This window comes from Carettochelys insculpta, chromosome 4, assembly GCF_033958435.1.
Source record: "Carettochelys insculpta isolate YL-2023 chromosome 4, ASM3395843v1, whole genome shotgun sequence".
Lineage (NCBI taxonomy): Eukaryota > Metazoa > Chordata > Testudines > Carettochelyidae > Carettochelys > Carettochelys insculpta.
Window position 1 is genome coordinate 49,896,292 of NC_134140.1, and position 22,141 is coordinate 49,918,432.

The following is a 22,141-nucleotide window of genomic DNA, read 5'->3' on the forward strand; positions in this document are numbered from 1 at the left end:
TTGTGGTTTAGGCAGAATTATATTTCTAGTGGGCAATGAGGAGATTCTCAGGAGTCGTCACTTTTTGTTTACAAGGATGGATATATGGGGGAGGAGGAAGAAAAGGGAAGAAATGCCCAACATTTTACTGGCTGTAAACAGAACAAGGACTCATGGCAAACTATTTTCTGTTCATTGGGTGTTTTTTTAAACCAGCCTTCCTGGGGATGTTTTGACATCATGCACCAACGACAGCAGCATACTTAGATCTTTGTGTTACTGGAGAGCTTTCAAAGAGGAACTCAAATAGTTCTACCAGATGGCACTCCAGCTTACTGCTTTCAGTAGATGGTGCTACGTGTTGCACCTCCCAAAACTGGGATTCTATGGTCTGGCAACTTCCATGGTCCTGCTGATGTTATTGAACCAGACAGCTCTGGGTTGGGAGGATAGTAGGGAGAGGGCTGGGTAGAGTTTGGTCATATGGGGGGCTGGTGGTGGCAGGGCTTGTGTTCCCATCTGGAGGTGGCAGCCAGCTGTGGGTTAGGGCCACACCAGGAATCCTGCTGGGCCTGGAGCTGGCCACTGCAGGAACAGGCTGCATCTGGCAGATGAGCCAAGGCTAGAGCTGGCATCTGTTCTAGCCAAGCAGGGGCCATGGCTGGGCTGGAGGTAACGGAGACCAGTGGGGCAAAGTGCAGCCAGCAGCAGGTATGGGACTGGAGGTCGGAGAGAGGAAACCTCTCCTCACCCATCAAATTCCCTAGTTTGGGCCTGGTCAGGTCCTGAGGGTGCTGGATGAGGGAAATGCAACCTGTTTTTACTAAGGGCTTGTCTACAGGGGGGGAATTGGCTTGAATAGCTGTTATGGGATAATTTGTTGTTTGCAGCGTTGTTGTAGTCATGCTAGTCACAGGATAGCAAAGTGACAACTTAAATGAGGTAGCATCTTTTATTGTACCAACTTCTGTTGATGAAAGAGCCCCACTGTTGAGCTACACAAACTCGAGGAACTCTGCGTGGCTTGAAAATGTGTCTCGTTCATCAAGAGTAATCTGAAAATCTGGAGAAGTGGGTCTTATCTACGAATGCTCATTACCTAATAAACGTGTTAGTCTTTAAGGTGCTACAGGACTGTTTGTGTTTTGTGAAGCTATAGGCAAATACGGCTACTCCTCTGAGACTATCAATAGTACGTTAGACCAGGAACAGATGCTACATCATCTCTCTATTATAGAATAAGATATTCTACAATAACTATTCCAGAATAGCTCTCCATGTGGATACACTTACTCTGGAAATAAGGGTGTGTCGGTCTTTGGTTTGCCTTAATCTCTTAAGTGTGATAACCAATGGGCAGAAGGATATGGTGCTTGTTTCTACCATCACTGGAAGATACCCATCAACAGAAACATGCAAGAACTCCAAGCTACTTAAGATATAGCTTCATACCTTACATTGTCACTAGGGAATGGAAAAGCTCATGCAGCCTGAGGTGTGTAAAGCTCACAAACTACTCTTTTTGGTCTCATGAGATTTCCAGAAATGGGAGTTCATAAAGTTTTATTTATGAAATTTAAATTCACTCATTCCTGCACCTCCAAGGGTGACTCAGTTTTTAAAAAGTTAATGTTGAATTCTAGCTAAAAGGGAGATGGACGCATTGAGCTCTTAAGTAAAGCTTGCATTCCCCCTATAGGCTACGTCTACACTGGCCAAAACTTCGAAATGGCCATGCAAATGGCCATTTTGAAGTTTACTAATGAAGCGCTGAAATACATATTCAGCACCTCATTAGCATGCAGGCGGCTGCGGCACTTTGAAATTGATGCGGCTTGCCACCATGCGGCTTCTCCAGACGGGACTCCTTTTCGAAAGGACCCTGGCTACTTTGAAGTCTCCTTATTCCCACCTGCTCATAGGAATAAGAGGACTTGGAAGTAGCCAGGGTCCTTTCGAAAAGGAGCCCCGTCTGGACGAGCTGCGCGGCGGCGAGCCGCGTCAATTTCGAAGTGCCGTGGCTGCCCGCATGCTAATGAGGCGCTGAATATGAATTTCAGCACTTCATTAGTAAACTTTGAAATGGCCATTTGCATGGCCATTACGAAGTTTTTGGCTAGTGTAGACACGGCCATAGAGAGAAGTGGTGTATGGTTTCATATAGGTACTCCTTTCCATGTGCCCTGGGCCTCTGTTTCTCCTCTAATTTATTACAGTGTTAATCAAGAGCAATCCCACCAAAATCAGTGAAGTAACACCAGTATAAAACTGGTGTAACTGAGAAGAATTAGGCCCAGTGATTTTGCCTTCCTTTGCCTCTCTACTCCATTTTTCAAACTTCTTTCACTAGATGTCTTTCCCATGCACTCATTTTGTAAAATAGTCTCTTCTCAGGGAAACAAACAGCAAAAGCATCAGAGACCTGCTTCTGGCCTCTCAGCTTTCAAGTTCTCCCTCCTGCAAATGTCACAGCTAAATAAATTACTACTATCAAGGGCCAAATTCTCTCCTCACTCCTGATTTTGACCAATGTAACTTCACTGACCACAACAGAATTATTCCAGATTTACACTAAGGCCAGTGACAGCAGAATTTGGCCTTTTATTTTTAAAATTTGTCTCTCTCCTCCATCGCGCAGCCAAAGTACAGTTTACTCTTTTCAGGTAATTCCCCATTAAATATGAGCTATACCACAATAAGTAGCAAATAGCTTGGAAACCCTGCTTCACTAGCTGTCTTTCAGGAAAGGATAAAGAGATGGTATATGATGAGGTAGGAGTGTTGCCAATAGGGGAGTTGTGGGGGTATAGGGAGCAGCTGCCCTGGGGCCTGGCCATTTTCAAGGATGCATTTCTCCTAGCTGTTTCTGCCACTCCCACAGCCCTTTTCAATGAAAGTTGACCATGCAGTCCAGGCAGAATGGAAGGGCTGGTGAGGGAGTCTGCTCCCTCTGCCCAAAGCCCCACCCCTTCTGGAAGGGCCTGGAGCTGCCCCCCCACCCCCGCCACCTTTCCCAGGGGCCCAATACTTCTGTCCTCAGCCCTGTGAGGAAGGAGACAGGAACACAAACAAGGACCTCAAGGAGGAGAAGAAATTTAGTTGAAGCAAGAACCAGAGTAAGATTTTGGCAGAGGCATTTTGACAGATAGGGAATGACAGCCGCGAAGACAGTGGTTAAAGTGTTCAAGGCAAGACATGCTTGTGCGGTGGACAGGGGGTGGAAATTAGAAGGCATATCCCAGGATACCAAAGAGAAGTATTTCTCTGTTTGTTTTATATGTGTGTGTTCCCTCGAACATGTAACTCCTAATATCTGTAAAGTATAAGCTGCTACTGACCAAACCCGAGTTTAGATAAACAGACCTACCTAAGAATGGTATTGAGAGGATTAGTTAATGTTTATAAAACTCTTTGAATAGGTAGAGGCCTAATTAAAGGTCTAAATATTATTTGTTCAACCCTGCTGTCCTTAGGCAGCATGCATACAAATCAGGCTCTATCAGCAAAGCAGAAATCTCTGGTCTGTTGATTACCAGCTATCCTGGGGCTTGAAAACAACAAAGGCCCAGAATCATGCTAGGATTTTTAATGGAGTGTCAAGATATATTTATTGAGAATTTGCTATAACTAAGGAGCCATCAAGTACAGAACAAAATCTGCATAGCCATTAGTTGACTTTAACAACAAGCAAAGAGGTGATCACAAATCTTTTAAAAGCCTTAAAAAAAACAAACCCCACAACAGCTGCTATAAGATATGAAGTCCATGATGCTGCTGCACAATGATCGTTGAGGCTGAAACTCAATGTCAGCTGACAGGACATTGTCTGGGGGGCGGGATATGGGGGCAGGGGAGGGACTTTCCAAAGGTGTCAATAATGGATTATGGTTAATTATCTGTACAAAAGGGTCATATGGTCTAAGCCTCCCTTTACAAACTTTATTTCTTCATTCAGGTCACGTTACTTTTAGTCAGGCTTAAAAAGTCTGAAAAAGCCAGATCTGCAAAGCTTTATGTTATTTGCTCTGTCAGCTCGATGTTTTAAATGCACATTTAGATGGGCACTATATATCTTATTAAATGGTCTGTCCTGTTTAGCTCTGTTCTCATCTGATTTTTTCTGAATTCAGAGACTGTGACTGTTAAGTGCCTTCAGACCCACAGATGCTTAGACCACTAGGGACACAGTACAAAAATGTGAAATGCAGCAACCATTACTGTCCAATCTCATTATGTTCATGCCTTGGAAGGATAAAGTAAGAATGCACTGGAATTCAATTTCTTCTGTGAGGAGAAATTGGAAGCAGAAAATCTCACTTAGGAACTACTATGAGAACTCAAGCCCTTGGAAATGACCAAGCTAAGTAAACTGTACATACTGACTCCATCAAATGGGGGGACTTCAGACAATTAAAGCACCAAAGAAAATACATATATATTCCTAGGTACTGCTCCTTGGCTCATGACCATGCATGGTAGCTGAAAAACCAGCAGCTGAGGAGACTACTTAGTGCAGGGTGATCAATAGGTGGTGTAGAGCTTGTATGGCCATCTCCTCTAGTTTTTCATGAAGAGGGTCTGACCAGAACACTGCTGTTCATCTGTAATCCTGGGCCCCGAGAATTGCCCTTTCTAACTTGAATCAGTTACACATGTTATACAGTTGCCCCCATGTATTTATGCAGACAGTTAAATGTAAAGTGGATAGCACTTCTATTCTGTCCCCCTCCCCAAGTGGAAGCCAGCGATAAAATAACCACAGGAATGCCAACAAGAAGATAATTAAGACTGCTCTCAAGTCATGCATGGGGAAGATAAATGTATTCTCTCTCTTTTTCATGAAGACTCTAGTAGTGCAATCTGAATGGTTGTTGCTGTAACTGTTAATTGGGTATTAATTTACCAGCGAGAGACATGCCAAGAGTTTAAACCAAAATTACTGGTGAATCCTCCTTGGGTATTGGCCAATGCAATTTATAACTACCTCTTGAGGTTCCTGTTTCACAGAACGCTACTGCTGAACCAGTACTGTGAACTGTAGTATTACAACATGTGTTGCATTACAACACCTGTTGCATAGAGTTGCTTCGCTTTTCTGCATGTAATTTAACTCATCACTAAGATCTCTGGAATCCATAAAGAATATTAAGTGGAACAACCTGACTTCTTACTCACAAGTTGCAGCCCAAACATTCACCACCATCTATTAGACACAAAGTATGCTCATTGCCTTCAGTGTCCTGCTTGAGTATCAACCAGCTGCTCGAGTATCACAGAAGTTACAAATGAAAAAGACCTATTGGACCTTCCATGCCATCTTCCTTCCATACACGATTGTTCAATATGGTAGAGTTTCTTGCATTTGTGTAGTATTGTTTAAAAAGTCCGAAGTGAGGAAGCATCCAATGCTCCCCTTGGGACTTTTATTTAGATAAATAAATCCCACTCTTGAGATAGACTTTCTTTTGAGTGAGGGATAGCTCAGCGGTTAGCGCATTGGCCTTGTAAACCCAGGGTTGCATGTTCAAACCTGGAGAGTGTCTTTCGAGGGTCTAGGGCAGGTTAGATTTGAAAAAAAAAAAATCTGTCCGGGATGGTGATCAGTCCCCTGCACTCACAGAAGGACCTGATTGGATGACCTCTCAAGGTCCCTTCCAGCTCTACGAGATAGTTAATTGAAACATGGAGCTATACCTAAGTGGTTAAAATTATGTGAAGCAATAGAAACAGCTACAAGAATGTTTGAGGAGAGCTTTTTTTGGTTCAGAATGCCACCAGGTTCAATCACTGCTGCATGTTGTGGTCTGTTACCCAGGTTTTGAGTTCTGGGCCTCTTGAAGTCACAAATTATACCTAAGTGGAGTACAGCTACAGTAAGACATGTCTTTGTGCTAGAACACTGTCATACCAGGGGTCAAGCCATCACCACCCTTGTGCTAAAGCTAGTTTGTATACAACCGTTTCATGGGTTGTCTGAGGGAGATTGCACAGATGATGGACTACTTGGGTCAGCTGCCACACTCATGCAACAGCATGGGCTTTCAGCTGCTCATGTACAGTAGGGCAGGAGATCTACAAAATGGGCAGGTTGGTTTAGAGAGAACTAGGTCACTAGCAGGGATATTGCCCTCATTTACTGCAAGTCCTAAGGGGAAATCCTGTCTTACTTTTACACCAGAGCAAGACTACCCTGCCATGGAACTGATGCAGTCCTGCTGCCAGGCACAGCCAGCCATAAGTTGAGGCCTTTCATCGCCTTTCTTAAAACTTCTTGCAAGAGGTGCTGGCAAAGGAGACCATGGAGCCCTGGCAAATAGTGGGAAGTGGACCACGGCACAGTACAGCATAGATCCACTGGCCATTGCGCCCTATGGGCAGACTACTTACTCTGATGGGGAATGCTACTTCAGTGCTCTGACAGCTCTAGTAACCATGCAGCAACACTACGGCTTCCCCAGAACCTGGGAGAAAAAAAGGGGAGATTTTGTCTCTGATCACTACCCAGCAGGACTTCCTTCTTGTCAAGCTCAATCCCAGGAGTCTGGCACAGGACCAAGAGAACATATGCCTCCTAGTTAAGGACAACACTCTGCCTGATGATAATCAAATGCCTGCCTATGATCTTGAGGAAGGCTGGATTAAATCAATCTGTGTGATTGGGTAGATATTTAAAAAAAAAAATCCCCAAAACCCAACTCTATGCAATGTAGATAAATGTTTGGAGGCCTTAAATGTAATTTAGCTGCAGTTCCATACACTTTGTCATAGGATGATCAGTTGTAACAGATGAGTTTATGGTATTTTAATAATTCTCCTGTTGTATAATACAGTAAAAGCTTTCATATCTGGCATTCTATCATCCAGAATGGTCAAATAACTGGCATTTTAACCATAACTAAATTTTAGTTATGTTTTCCAGAAGCACAGGGTAGTGTAAGTAAATACAAATAAATAGAGCAAATACAGTGTAAGTTTACACTGTACAATACCACTGTTGTTGGTAAATAAAGTGCTCTGCATACATTTTTGTTTGTTTCTGAATATCTAATCTTGTTTTTCTTTAGTGTTATGCATTGCTGGGTATTTTATCCAGAATATCTGAATATCTGGCAACTTCCCAGTCCCAGGGCTGTCAGATATGAAAGAGTTTACTGTAGTAGTTTTTACTCAAACTATTCCTGCATGATGTTCCTGCCTGTGTTTTATTCCACTTTTTTATCAGATGTTAAAATAGCCCAAAAGTCATTATTACATTTATAATCTAAAGGAGGCAGCTGGGCTAGCTAAGCTAGTGAAGTCCTTCCATACCTACATTTCTATCAAAAGCCAAACTCATCCTTGAAGTAACTTGACCAAGGGGTGGGGTGAATTTGTCTCAGTGATTCTAAAAACCTGATTTCACTATCTTTGATCTCTCATCTAGAAAGTGATCTATGCAGCTACAGGTCCCAAATCCTTTTGTGATTAAAACATATGAATCACCATACTACACCTTCTTACTAATATGTAGGCTTGGAAAGACTACATTTGACTGTGTCAATTTTCGTACAGACCCAAACCGTTGGAAAAAACATTTTCACCAATAATAATTGGAATTTAGGCAGGCAAAGAAAGAAAATTATGTTTGAACAATTAGAGTGTGGTTTGGGATATTTATTTTGTTTTTTGAGGTGATTATGGTTATCCCATAATTCCTCCCAATAGTGAATATTTAAATTAGTAGAACAGGAAAAAATGCTTAAGCCCTGCAATTTTACACAACTGCAAAAATTTAAGTTGATAAAAATTACTTAAAAATAAAATAGCAATTTTACTAATCAAAATTTTAAAAAAATAAAAGTTGAATTCTGCTGCATCCTGGGATATAGAACATGTCCACTGCAGTGCTGATTCAGCAAAAGGGGCCAAGCTATGGCTTCATTTACAAAAGTGAATGGCTAACAACCCCCAGACATTAAGGGGTATTTTTTACTTTCTTACCCTAATATGTTGCTATCTGTGTGGCTATAAAGCCTCTGCCTCTGTATGTGGGGCTGTTGGTGTCTTTGCACACACAGTCAGCCTATCGCTCAAGGGGAAACCATTTGGATACTCAGTCACACGTCAAGATGCAGAATAATCATTTCTAACCCCTAAAAGATAGAATAACTTATGGAGAAGGTCACTAAACACAAACAGCTGCTCTGCTGTGCTACAAGCTTGAAGGCAGATCCTACTAAAAGGTCAGTGGGATCCCAAAACACCCACAAAGCTCATCGCTCCTCACGCTGCTTCACTCTTAAGTGGGACATACCTATAGGGGACCATAAATATTTATTAAGTAGGATTTATTTTATATTGAGCACATAAATATGGTGGGGGGAGGGCCAGGATGTTGATTCCTGGTGTTGCGGGATAGCATCATTCTGCCTGATTCATCAGAGAAAGAGCTCAAGGTAGAATATCACCCTTGTCATGCTGCCAAGGTTGGTGATAAACTGGGTTAATTGTAGTAAAATGAAGCGGCACAAGTTAGGCCTACCTACATACAGCAGCAACGCAAACTAATGCCAGGAAGGCTGTGGGAAAGACCCAGCCAGCTGTAGGAGTTGGCAATTATTAGGCCGCTCAGCTTTTTTTTTTTCTGTCAAAGTGCCTAGGTCAGCCTTGGTTTTGAATCAGCCTCTCTTGCTAGGTAACACCCAGTCTGTGCCTTTTCCATGTGCCACTGCTCAGTCTCTTTCTCCAGTCCCCCTCCCACCCACCTTCTCCTCACATGATGCGAACTAGCCTCAGAGGGGCAGCACCTATGTTGTGTTTGTGCGCAGGTTATGTAAGAAAGGCCATTCAGTGCAGGCTTTTCAGGCAACTCGCTCAAAAATCCAGCGTAACTGAGGCATAACTAATTCATGAAAACAGCACTTTGTGCCAACTGCAATTATAGCATTACCTTTGCAGCTTGGTCTGGTTTAACTTTCACAACTGGCGCAGGTTTTACTTTTGGCTATAGAAATATTTACCCTAATTGATGCAGCCTGGGCAGGGTCTTATTTCCCAGGGGGTTAAGAGACAATTAGTGCACCTGTGACTGAATGAGTCCCTCCTGGACGGGGTAGAGTGAGGCTGAGGGCCAGCTAAGTAAAGGTATTTGGGCTTTGTAGGAAAGTGAGGGAACTGAGTGGGAGGGAGATTGGGTTCTCCTGGGGGAGAGAACTTCCACAGAGAGCAGCTCAACTCAAGAGGAGTGAGTTTAGCGGAGAAAGGAGAAGCTGGGAAGATCTAGGGGGAAGGCAGAAATCTGAGAACCAGAGGGAGGTGGTGGTGTTAAGCAAGGTTGCAGGGAAGTAACAGGGCTTGGGAGCGGGAAGCAGCTCAGGGAAACAGAAGCACACCTGAAGAAGCAGACTTAGCAGGTTAATAATACAGGGCCCCTGGACTGGAACCCAGAGTAAGGAGCGGATCAGAATTTCTCCACCAGCCCTGGGTAAGGGGGCATACAAGCCCAACGTAAGGAATACTGAGCATAGGGTGGGACTGAGGACCGACACCAAAGGACAGGCCAATGAATTCCTCAAGAGAGGCTCTTTTAGTGTGGGACAATTTGCAAACATTCAGGATGGACCTTCTGTTAACCCAGAAGGGCATGGATAGGTATGTGACATGGCCAGAGGGCGGAGATACAGATGATCTGGTGAGAGGCAGAACCCTGCAAGAGGCGCGTGCAGTATCACACCCTGACACAAGGGAGAGTAAGCCGTGCTAGTCTATACACTATCAAAACAAAAAGCAGTCAAGTAGCACTTTAAAGACTAGCAAAATTTTGCTAGTCTTTAAACTGCTACTTGACTGCTTTTTGTTTTGACACAAGGGAGCTCACCACATGCTGAGTACACTACCTTACATCAGCCTTTCCTAAAGCTGTCAGAAAATATACACAGCATCATTGGGGATCAGATTCTGCCTCCCATTGGGAGTGTGCAGATAGCTTCCAATGAGGTAGAGAGGAGTGTCACACAGTCACCAGGTACTACATCAGCTAGGAAGAAAGGCAGGAGAGGTGGTGTTGTCCCTAGCATACATCCCTGAAGTATATCCTAGAAATAAACATGGCCCAATACATTGGGTTTTTTAAATGGCCCTTGCCTGTGTTACTAAGAACGTTAACCCATCATCTAGTGCTCTGCTCTGTATTTTCAAAGCATTGTAGAATCACGTTTAAAGGATGTAGAGTGGTATAGATGCAGAACGTGGCACTAGCAATGTGAGCCAGTGGGGGAGGAGGGCACTCCCTTCCCAGTAGGAGGGCTGCCATTGGTCAGTCACTGGGATTGGCTTGGGTGCTGCCTATAAAAGGCATCATCAGATGGAAGCTGCTTCTTAGGGCTCGGCCTCATATGCAGCAGTACTATCTGTACTGTGTTCTGGCAAGCCAGTGCTGCAGTACTGCCAACCGAAAAACGTTCAAAAATAACAAGTTTGTCCGTAAATCGTGCAGGTAAAAATGATTTTAAGCCAATCAAAGAAACAAATCAGGGTTCTTTTAATATTTCTGCTGCTTTTTGAGCCTTCATGGTGCTCTGAGGTCATATTCTTAAGCTTTTTCCTGCCATCATGAAGAATAGAGCTTTGCTTAATAAAAAAAGCACACAAAACCCAGAGATGCTCCAACAGTCAATTTAATCCAGTCAGTAGGGCTTTAACTGGAACGTTTGCTTGTACACTGCCCAAATGTTCTCTCTTTTGTCTTGATAAGACACCACCTATGCAACAAGCCAGACTGTCAGCGGGCTGCACAGATGCACAGTCTCTCTGCCTTGGCCCTTTTGAAGGAGCCTGGCATGCCGGTGTGTAAACCAGGCACAGTGTCGGAGAGCCCTGCTTGTGTCCTGAATGGAAGTTTTCTCACAGCACAGGGAGACGGCTGGTGCTCCTCTTTACTCAGGGGGCACCAGATAACAGGGAATACAGATACACCTCATATGACTCCTCCTACTCTGCCCCCAGCCTGAGGGACCAAGGCTCTCCCTGTCCCCTCTGCACTCAGCATTAGTGGAGGGGGAGTCAGTCCCCCAGGTATGCAGACTCTCCCCAGCATGTTCAGCCAGGCCCCAGCAGCTGCGTCCCACCAAGGCTCAACTTCTCGGACAGCGCCTGAGTGAGCTGGAGCCCCTGCACCCCACTGCCCCAGCATGCTGTGCACAGGGGCGGCTGGCTGTGAAAGTGCCTGGCTGGGGAGGGGCAGCAGCAGCTTTCTCCCTGCCCAAGCTTGACTTCTGGGGCAGGAGCTGCCTCTGAGCCTGCTGGCAGGGCGCCTCTGGCTCCCTCAGCTGCTGCTCCAGCCAGCTGCTGCACTGCACCTGCCACTGTCCTACACAGTGTGGCTGGAAGAGGTCCTGGTTTTCCACTGCTGCCTCTCTCCCTGCACCTTCCTCTCCCTGCCCAGGCCAGATGCTGGAGGGGCTCTTGAACCTTCTTTCCCCTCCAAAAAGTTGCCTCAGTAAATCTAATGCTGCACCAGCCCTGACCTGTGGCTCTGAGGCATTAATCTCTGAGTCGGACTAAATTAAGTTACAGCACTCGGAATGTCTGGGGCCAGATTTTTCAACCCTTACTCAGACTGGTGAGCATTTCATTCAGGCGGGTTGCCCCAGTGGTGCCCATGGGCCTCCTTGTGTGAACAAAAGCTCACCAATGCACCGGGAGGGTTGCACGGGTCAGGCTCTTCTCTGTATTTTTGTGTCTGCCTTGTTGGTCTCTGCCCTGCTGGTGAGAGGAAAGGGGGAGGGGCAGGAAGGAACTGAGGAGTGGAGCCGGTGGAGATGGAAGGAGGGAGAAGGCAAGTTAAGGATACAGAAGAGCAGAGACTAAGCAGAGCCCAGAACTGGAAAGACACACCGCTGTGAATGAAAGGGAGAGTGAGAGTAGGGCCAGACACCAGGAGGGGGTCTTCGCCCTCATGCTGGACGAAGGGACGACAACAGCTCCTGATAATTCTAAGCAGTCCCAGGAGTCTGACCGAAGAGCAGCTGCTCTAGTGATGGGGATGGGGAGAAATAAAAAAGGAAGCTGAAAATTTCCAGCACCCGTTACTCATCCAGCTGCTCACACTGAGTGGAGGGCTTCAGGCCAGAAGATAATACACTCATCCCTCGCTATACGAGCACAATTGGCTTCCAAATTTCTGCTCATAGGTGAAAACTCATAAGAGCGATACTAAATTCCCATTAAAATACATGTAAAAGTCTCCAATTTGTTCCAAGGGCTTGTAACTTGACACAAACCAGTTGAGTTTAGGTACTTTTCTGATGTATTTGAATAGTTTGGCACCAGGAATAGGATGTAGTGTATGTATGAAGAGCCGGGATTCCCAACCTATGGGTCAGGACCCAAACATGGGCCCTATTAGATTTGTTAAAGGTCACCAGCTGGGCAGTTTCCAGCTGCATGTGGCTGTTAAAGAAGCCATTTGCAGTTTAACAATGCTGCCTCAGGCGGATGTCTACCAATAGAGATAGCTGCTACAGATGGCAGCTATCTCTACCACTAGGGATAGCAATTACCTTATGCATGGGTCCTGAGACCTTAACACTAGAGTTAATTGCTGAGAGCAGGAGGGCTGGGGGAGCCACCCAGCCTAGCAGCCCCAGTGAAGAGACTGCAGGAGGAGGAGGAGGGGTGTCTAAGGCTGGGGCTGTTTAGGGATGCGGGGTGGGTGGGTGTGTGTGTGTGTGTGTGTGTGTGTGTGTGTGTGTGTGTGTGTGTGTGTGTGTGTCTAAGACTGGGGAAAGTTTGGGGCTGCACAGGGGTTGGAAGGCTGGGGGCAGTTTGGAGCTGCAGGGAGAGTTTAATGCTGGGAGCAGCTTGCGGCTGCTGGGGGGCTGTAAGGCTGGGGGTGGTTTGAGACCATGCGGGGGGAGGTTTAAAACCTGGCTGAGGGTGAGGTCTTGGGGGGGGGCGGGGATATAATACAGTAAAGCCTCGAGTTACCCAGGTGTTGTTCCTGCAACTCCTGCATAACTCAAATTTTCCTGCAAGGGGAGGGGAGCCAGGAACCATCAGGGCTGGTCAGTTTCCTGGCTCCCAGAGTGGCAGGAGCTCAGAACCAGGGGCAGGCTGGTGCCAGTCTCCCCAAGGCTTGCATGGCCAGGAAACTGGTCAGCTCATGGCTGGTCAGCATCACGTTCCCGCCAGCGCAGGGGAGGAAACCAGTCTAAGAGCTTTCTCTCTCTTCCCCCAGCCGCAGGGTGGCCAGACAGCTGCATGTCTGAGAGGAGGGAGGGAGAAGGCTCCAACCACAGGGCTGCGGGTCTCCCCACCCCTGGCCAGGGACCCAGTGGATAGCTCCGCTCCAGCTGTGGGGCTGCGGGTCCCCCAGCCCCCTTCCAGGGACCCCACTCATATAAGTGGGGGAAGTTCATTCATTTAGTGAATAAAGGTCTATATATATATATTCCTCGTTTTAGCGAGCACTTATTGGTAAAGTACTTGTTAAATGAGGGAGGAGTGTATCCAAATCAGGGGAGGCCCAAAGATGACATCAGAAACAGACTGGGGAGCTTTTGACTGAAGTTGTTGTCTTTTGCACAGTCCTTTCGTAAGGCTGTAAAGTAGATCTGCTACTAACAAACATAGTCCAAAATTTAGCCGTTACCTCTCTTATTGCTCTGTCTGTCTAGAGGCCAGAAAGGGACTCTGGAGCTAGAACATGTATCATCCATTCTGCTGTTGTGTAGGACATAGCCTGCACTCCTACCTTCAATGTCCCTTTCCTTTTCCTGGCTTTCTTGCAGCTTAGTGCCTAATTGTGGTGAGACAGAAAAGAAGAGATAGGGAAGAAGAGGGAGTCTCCTGACTGCCTCATTCTTTGGCTCTTGTCTAATGTGCATCTTAAAAACTTCATTTAGCCTCACACCAATAGCAACTCATGTGCAGAGTGCACCAATCTGTCCCCTGGGCACCCTCTCCTGTCCTCTCCTCTCACGTGATGCCTTTTTGGTGCATGCCAATAAAGCGAGTTCCAAACAAGTTCAGTATTTGCGCTGGCCTACAGCCAAAAGTGTAGGTGGTGCTACATAATATTTCCACTTATTGCAACCTAATAATTTGTGACACTCACAAGTTGATCTGTCGTGTGCAGTGAAGCACAAACACTTTCTGTTGCATTGTTTAGGAATTAAAAATGTTGCCTGCTTCCAACCTAACCCACTAAAGGGTTAGGGGGTTAAAAACTTGCCAACACAGCCTGTACGGTGCCTAGGGTGCTGATGCTGAATTTGTCAGACAAGTCAGTAAGAATATACAAATATGCACTTGACAATGTGTGCAAGGAGGCTGAAAAGCAACCAGCAGGCTACAAAACCCATGCAATATGACTAAATAGGACTAAAAAAAATTCTCTCTTTCAACTGCGGATATTACAGCAGGCCTGGAATCCAACCCATATGCTTGCAGAGCATGTCGCTGATTGTGTAGTATCCACGAGTAGTCAACACAGAAAAACAAAGAGAAGAATTACAGGAGCCAATTCTAAAACTAACCCAAACTGCTGGATGTTCTTTTGAACTGTGTGAAAGAGAGAAGATACTGACTAATGCTCTTGTACGTTTAAAAAAAAAAAAAGCAGTCAGTCTCCAGACATACAATCCATTTCCTGTCCTCAGTGTTTTAAACTACTCTTTTGTAGCTGGGTTGTTTATCAGTCCAGTGTAAATGTGGGAATAGATGGTCACCTTCCATTACTCATAACTGGAGATGCACGTCCACTTCCAGAGCCCGAGGGCAAAGAATGTGCATCTTTACAAGAAGAGCTATGTAGGGTGACTAATGTTTTTGTGGGCTAGAAGGTTAAAGTAAATTGGAGATGAATAACTAATGCATGTAGTAGCCCTTTATCCCTGTAAACCCAATGAACCAGAATTCCCCAAGACAAAGCAATAGGGGTGCGTGTGTGCATGTACACAAGCTCTGATTAATCTCATCAGTTTGCTTTCCTGAAAACTGGATGCCCCGGATGCCATTGTTGCCATTATAAATGTTCATCTGCTCTAGTTTCGGCTTGATTTTCTGCAGCTTGTTTTGCTTAAATGACTTATTTTTTTTAACGAACATTCTAAGCCAAAATGCTAAATTAAAATCAGGGTAGAGCTATGATCTTCTAAGTTCTGTGATCTTTTAAGCCAGATTCTTTTTTCGTATTAAAAAAAAAATCCAGTATGACCAGAGTAGCACTATAAGGCATTACTGAATTATTAATAGCTGCTGTGCACATCAAACGAGAATTTCAAAGGGGGGCTTTTTGTTATCACAAATGCTACTAGTTTGATATGCGAGCAGAGACAACACAATCCAAACACACCCTGTGAATTAACTGTTCTTACCAAGTCCCCTTCAAAGGGTAGTTACCTTATTATTCTTGAGCAAAATAAGCCCCTCCATTCACATTCACCTCAAGCAACATGTTGAAATTAATCAAACCTATTTTATTACAAATCATATTTGAGAATAGTCATCTTGCTATATTTATGTGAAATTCTAAGGCACCTATTACCATTGCATCTAGGTGTTAGTTCAACCAGCACCATTTACTGACTACACACAGGAAGTGACAGAATATCTACTTTAAGGTTTAACCGAGTCAGTTATGCCCTTAATGCTCCCAGCTGATGTAAATGTGGAGCATTACATTTAAAATATGCAATATTAGAGAGAAACTAACATTTTTCTATAGGCAAACACCACCAACATGGGGAATTTCTCCCCCATCATAAGTGAATTACGTACGGAAATATTCTCAGCAACAGGGTGTTGTACCAAAGGTGTGCAGATTTACACAGAGAACACATGTGCACACACAGAGAGATCTATAAAGGAGGTGAGTCTGTGATTCAATGGGCTACTCTCATTTTCTGTTGGAATCTATTTATGGACAGAAAAGGGGATACTTAGCAACGGAGGGGGAGGAAAACAACCACCAGAATCATCAGCCCAGAAAAGCAAAATTGACAGGGAAACAGCAAGACAGCTTCACTCAGTTTGTCTCAGCTGCTTCCACACTTCAAAAGTGGAAGGCACTGGAGAAGTATCACTCTTAATAGTCCTTCCGATCAGATGCACACTGTGTGTGGCATTGTTTTAAGCCACCGGTAAGAGGCTTTGTAGCTTACACACAAACAGGTATTGCAGACAGAGAATTTCCCTGTTAAAAAGACACACAGACACACAGAGACCACAACAACAGCACGACTGTGAGTACTCACAGCTCTGAGTACAGGAAGTGCAGATTGCCCACATTGTCTATGTAGTTTGCAGGACTTAGCCAGGGTAGGACCAATAACAGAAGAGCCTTCATTTTCAGCGTAGGGCTGGCACTGCTGCTAGGTTTCCTCCTTCCCACCTCCTCTCTGCCTGCTGATGGGACACAGAACTTCAAGCTTTTATGTCAGCCAAACCCTTTCTAAAAGAGCCTTTCCATTTCAGTGCAATTGGTAGCACATTATGAATCAAATTTAAATCCCTTAAACGAAGCTATGCTGAAAAATCATTGACCTGTAAGAGGATTACTCGATCTGATTCTCAGATGGGGAGATGGGAGGGTTTAGGGACAGCACAGCAGGGTTGGCGAGACAGTGACTTATGCTGCACAGCAAGCTGATGCACAGTAAAGAGACCTGCCTCCTGCAGTACTCAGAGTGGTTCTTCAGAAGCAGCTGGTACATTTACATCACTGGCCAGACGCAGATGGGTTATGAGCTACACTGCATCACAGAAGGGTGTAGTCATCTCAACATGGCAAATGAAGCCCTCTTGTAGCTCCAAAGCAAGTGATGGAGGATGTAAATCTCCTTTGTGGTATTTAACTGATTGGTTATTGATTCTAGTTCGGTCTAATTCCTCGATATCCAGCTAGATGTTTTTGTGCAAAGGTGATTTACATAAACACCCAGGACACGTCTTCTCTCGCTTTAAATAACACACATAACTAATTTTAAGTGAGAATGTTTTTAATGCATGGCTGTGCTGACTCCCGTTATAGCCCTTAAAGTTCTCTTCGCACACTCAGAGACAAGTAGGAAATTCACATTGTTCTATCAATGATCTCATCTCTGTAAGGGGGGAGCTTTTCTCTTTGAGAAAAAGAATATTCGGGAGACTGATTTACAAAATAATGTGGCAGTCGCTGGCTACACTGATGACTCTAATAGAATCCACTTTAATTTATTCACTGAGAACAACAGTCACGTTTAGGTGAGACTTCAGGCTGGGCTGAGCTGCTCCCCCCAGGAGTACCAGACTATCTTATTAGCAGTCACACACCTTCTCCTCCCCTGATGATTTGCCAGTATGGAACATGATCATTTCAAACTGCATTGTGCCTAGACCGGACGGATTCCTGACTTGAAGAACACGCAATGCTTTTTCATTTCCTGTACTATTCTGAATTGGAATTCAGACTGCAGGTAGGATTTCTGCACTCAAGTAGTCAAAAGCATAAACTGTGGTAGTGATAATTACCAAATGCTTGCATTTAAACACAGTACATGTCCATCTACAATTATAGGGGTTGGAAGACCCAAGGATAGATTATTCTGTTATAGGGTCAAAGAAACTCGGCCAGTGGGTCCTCACGAAGTTCCTTCTTATGTCCAACTCTGGGAAGGGGTGTGCTTTGAGGAGTAGGTTCAAGACCTCATGGAAGGTGCAGTGGTCTGGCACTCAAAAATGCAAATCTTGGGGAGGTTACCCAAGTGTCATCCATGAGAAGCCATGCATGCTCTGTGCTTCTGCCTACTTTTCCTTTATTGCAACTCAGCCTGCGGAACTATCTCAGGGAGCAGAGCGGGTTCCACATGCAAAGATGGAACAGTTCAATGATTTGTTCAGCATTAAGTTGTACTGGACTGGCCCACAGGATTCAAGGGAAGACAGCACTAGACTGGTCACCATGTTTTTGCCAGTCTTTGGCAATACTCTCTCTCCACAGTCCCACTCTCTGCAGATCTCCAGAGCCAGAATCTCAGGGAGCGCCTGTGGAGGTTGTCTGTGTCTTGGTCAGGCAGGGCGTTAAGAAGGGAAGTAGACACCTACAATTTAGCCAGGTCTTCTGTCTTGTGATGGATCCAGATCAGGTGGGCAGAATCTTGTGCCCTCTTTTACTTGAAGCAGCTGTGTGCGCCTTGGACATTTGCCAATTATCACTGCAGTAAAACTTTGCAATGTCAGATCACCACACACCACAAACGTCTCCTGCAAGCTAGATAGTAACATGATCTCCATTTTATAAATGGGGAAACTGAGATAAATAGAAAAAGTAAGTAACTTGCCCCACACCTTGTCAGTTTCAGAGAGGTCCTAAATTCTGGTCCTATACTTAGCCCATAAAATATAGATCACACTGCCTCCATGTAAAAGTTGCTCAGTAAAATTAAAAAAATGGCTAGATAACACCATGGTTTAATTGGCTTCTGGAAAATGAAAACTATCTGTGAGGTCTTTGACCCAGTATGATATATCAGTAGATGCCTGTTGGGGGCATCTGTAGTGACTCAGCTATGGCGTACTGGTTTGGGGTTTGCTACATTTATTGACTTTGGGCTTCTCTGCAGAGGACAGGACCCTGCAACAATTATACAACCATCAGTTTTGCTCAGATCTAATTGAAGGGTATCCAAAATACATACAAATCATATAGATTGTGGAGAAGAGAGAGGCTGGGGAAAACAGTCTTCTTACAGTCTTGAATCAAATATACTTACTGTAGAGGAACAGCAAAATTGTAATAATAATTGCAAAAATAACAGTGTTAGATAGTGAAAACAGTGAACTAACCATTTCACTCTGCCTATTAATGCTCTTATCTGAGGGACAAAAAGAGTATTGGCCAAAGGTTAAAAGTAAACAACACTGCTAAGCCCCTTTAAAGAGAAAAAGCTAAAACCTGGAACACATCCCAGCTGACCCAAAACACAATCAGAACCAGGAAATAATTAAAAGAAGTTATTTGAATTATGACTTTTCAGATACCATCACGGCGAGCAATGAAATCTAATTGCAGAAGTACTTGTGACCAATATGTACCCATAAATTACAGTTGCACAGGCAGCTAGGAACAAGCACTTGCAAGTTGGGAGCCCACATTTTTTCAAAATCTGGGCCTAAATTTTAAAATGTCTTTCAGTTTTGATCGTACAAAATTGACCAGCTGCCTGGATGATGTAGAGCAGGAAAGCATCATGGACAGTCATAGGAAAAGGACTCTACAGCGCCTAAGTGATTTAGGAGCTTACATATTTTTTAAAATGACCTAGGCACCTAAGTGCTACTGACTTTCAAAGGGATTTAGGCTTCAAGGTGCTTAAGTCTCTTTTGAAACTGGGCCTGAATTGCTTTTGTGTTTCTGTCCCCACAATCCATTACACTGTATGTGAAACTGAGAAGAGAGAGAAGCCAATTTATATCCTATAGCAACTACAACCTATTTAAGATATGCCTGGTCTCAAAAACTCAAAGATAACGTCGAATTATGAAATATACTTTCCTGTAGTGTGCAATTTACCATGGAGACCTCCTCCATTATCATCCTCAGGATACTGCCTGGGAGAACCTGGTGAAGCTGGATTTGTTTGTTGTAGAGAGGAGAATAAGAAATGAATGGGCAAAATTTAGCCCTAACTTAACTTCTTTGAATGCAACAAGTTTACATCAGGGATGAATTTGAAAACAAACAAACAAACAAAAAAAACCCCACAAAACCAAAAACCCCTGTGTTTAAATTACTTACTCTGGCCATTACAAGCAGAGTGTACTGAACACCTTTACAGTTCCTGATATTTTCAGTCCCTTCTCAGACAGACAAGCAAGCAAAGCAAAACACAAAGGTGAAGGTGGGACTTACCCAGTTTGGAAATGCTGTTCAAGGTCACAACGTTGCAAAACCTCTGAGCAGTGTTCTGTGAAAGGGCAGCTAACCATTAGCTTATCCAGGAGTTTATTTACTAGTATGCTGGACTTTCTGCAAGACTGTAGAATCACTATTTTGCGATCCACCGGGCAGAAGTCTTTTTCCACTAGAAAGCTGGTAAGGCAGGCTGTGCAGTAGGTGTGACCACAGGGAGTGTCCAGTGGCTGGATCAAAGCTTGCAGGCAGATGTGGCATATTAGGTCGTCATCCACTTCTTCTGTGTAGCTGTACAGGTGGTTCTCTTCTGGTATATGTGGTTGGCCACAGGTGATACATAAGGGATGACGGTTGGCCTCAACTTCTTCCAACAGATCTTTTTGACTCATGATATGATACAATTTGATGCGAAACAAAGCAACTCCTGGCTATTTGAATAATATCAGAAAAATCTGAGAGACAGCAAACCTGTAAGAAAACAGCAAAGAATTACATTTTTGGGGTGGTTGCTTATAAACATCATTGTGATTTACCTGGTTGGGCTGTATCTTATTAGACAATACGTCAGTGATTTGTACAGAAGGAAAGCACCATTAGGGCAGGAAAATAAGAACATGCATTAACTATGTAACTTATGGAGGTTTTTTCTTGCTGCCCTTTACCATCCACTTACCAAAAAGGTATTTCTCTGGGGAGGAGGTGGGGGGATTACATAGGGAGGAAAGAAGAGAATGTTGCAAGAACTTAACCCCATAAAATTAAAGTCAGGGGAAATTTAATGTTTCCAAGATGTCCGAGTTTAAAGCATGCAAGTCAGCTGATTATTTTTTCATACAAGAAATCTTTGCAGTGACTAAGCAACACTATGTACAGGCAAAGCAGCATGACACTGCATGTAGAAATACCATTAAGAATAATGTTTACCACTCCTCTGTTCCTCCTCAAGTTCAACATGGATTGGGAAGTCACTTGTGAAGTAGAAGGAAAAGAAAATAGCCATGTTCTGAATTAGTGCTATGCCCATGTCATATGCTGTACGTTTTGGCACTAAAACTTTTATGACCCTTTTTTCTAAACATTGCCTCAGCTGTGGAAGAAAAGAACACTAGCCATAAAATATATTATCCTTCAAACAATCCGTGAACAAGAATACAGTCGTATGTGGTCCTTATAGAGATCTAAAGGACTGATCTTTGTGGCAGAATATATTTGTATGGATTAATTGTGACGCACCGTCACTGGATTTAAAACGTGTATTTCCACTATCTTCAAAATAACTGCTTGGCTGTGTCTACACTGGCACAAAACTTCAAAATGGCCATGCAAATGGCCACTTCGAAGATTACTAATGAGCCGCTGAAATGCATCTTCAGTGCCTCATTAGCAAGCTGCCGGCCGCAGCTCTTCGAAATTGCCACATTTTGCTCCCGCGTGGCTCCTCCAAATAGGTCCTTCTCGAAAGGACCCCGCCAACTTTGAAATCCCCTTATTCCTATCTGCTGAGTCCCCCCCCGGCCCCACAGCTGTGCTCCAGCCAAGACTCCCAGGGGCTGCCACAGTGCTCCAGCCAGACCTTGTCTCCCCTGGCCCGCCACCCTGGGGCAGGTGGGGGCTCCAACTTCTGCCTGTGGCAGCGTCCTGGATCCAACTGCTGTGAGGCAGGCAGAGGATCCAGCTCCTGGCCCCACACTGCTGGAGGGTTCTGGTTCCCAGCCCCAAGGCAGTGTCCTGCTTTTGCTGCTGTGGGACAAGCAGGGGCTCAGGCTCTGGCCCCATGCTGCTGCAGAGCAAGCAGGGGATTCAATTCCCACTGAGAGACTCTGGTTCCCACCCCTTGGCAGCATCCTGGCCCCTGCTGCTGCAGGGCAAACAGGGGCTCAGGGTCCAGGCTCTCTGTGGCTAAGGTGCAGGCCGGGCCTCCGACTCCTGGCTCTTGCTTCTGGGGAGCTCCAGTTCCCAGCCTCATGGCAGCTCCTGCCCTGCTACTGTGGGATAAGAGGGACTCGTGGTCCTGGACCCACAGAAGCCTCCTGCCCTGCAGCCAAGAGGCAGGCAGGGACTCTGGCTCCCAGTCCCACTGAGGCTCATGCACCTGCCAGCTGCTCTGTCATCTGGCAACATCTGTGGTCTTGCAAGACGACAGATGCTGCTGGACGAGGAGTAGTAGTAGTAGTAGTAGTAGTAGTAGGCATCCTTCAGTCTGCATAGACTATGGATCGCACCCTTTATAGTTTCAATTGAGGATTTCATTTACAGCGTCTACTGTGACTATGAAGACCCACACGAGAG

At 44.8% G+C, this 22,141-nt stretch overlaps 1 protein-coding gene across 6 annotated transcripts in view; it reads right to left on the reverse strand.

Annotated features, from left to right (window-relative positions):
• LNX1 (ligand of numb-protein X 1) overlaps positions 1–20,295 on the reverse strand; it is an 84,872-nt gene extending 64,577 nt beyond the window's left edge. For 2 of the 6 annotated variants that reach the window (XM_074992768.1, XM_074992767.1), the window contains exon 1: positions 16,215–16,572. In XM_074992768.1, coding sequence (XP_074848869.1) covers positions 16,215–16,306 — 92 coding nt within the window. In that variant the 5' untranslated portion in view covers positions 16,307–16,572. Of the gene's footprint in view, positions 1–16,214; positions 16,573–19,849 lie in introns of those variants that run through there. The other 4 variants (XM_074992765.1, XM_074992766.1, XM_074992769.1 and 1 more) reach the window with 4 other exon arrangements.
• Between the last annotated feature and the right edge of the window lie 1,846 nt (positions 20,296–22,141).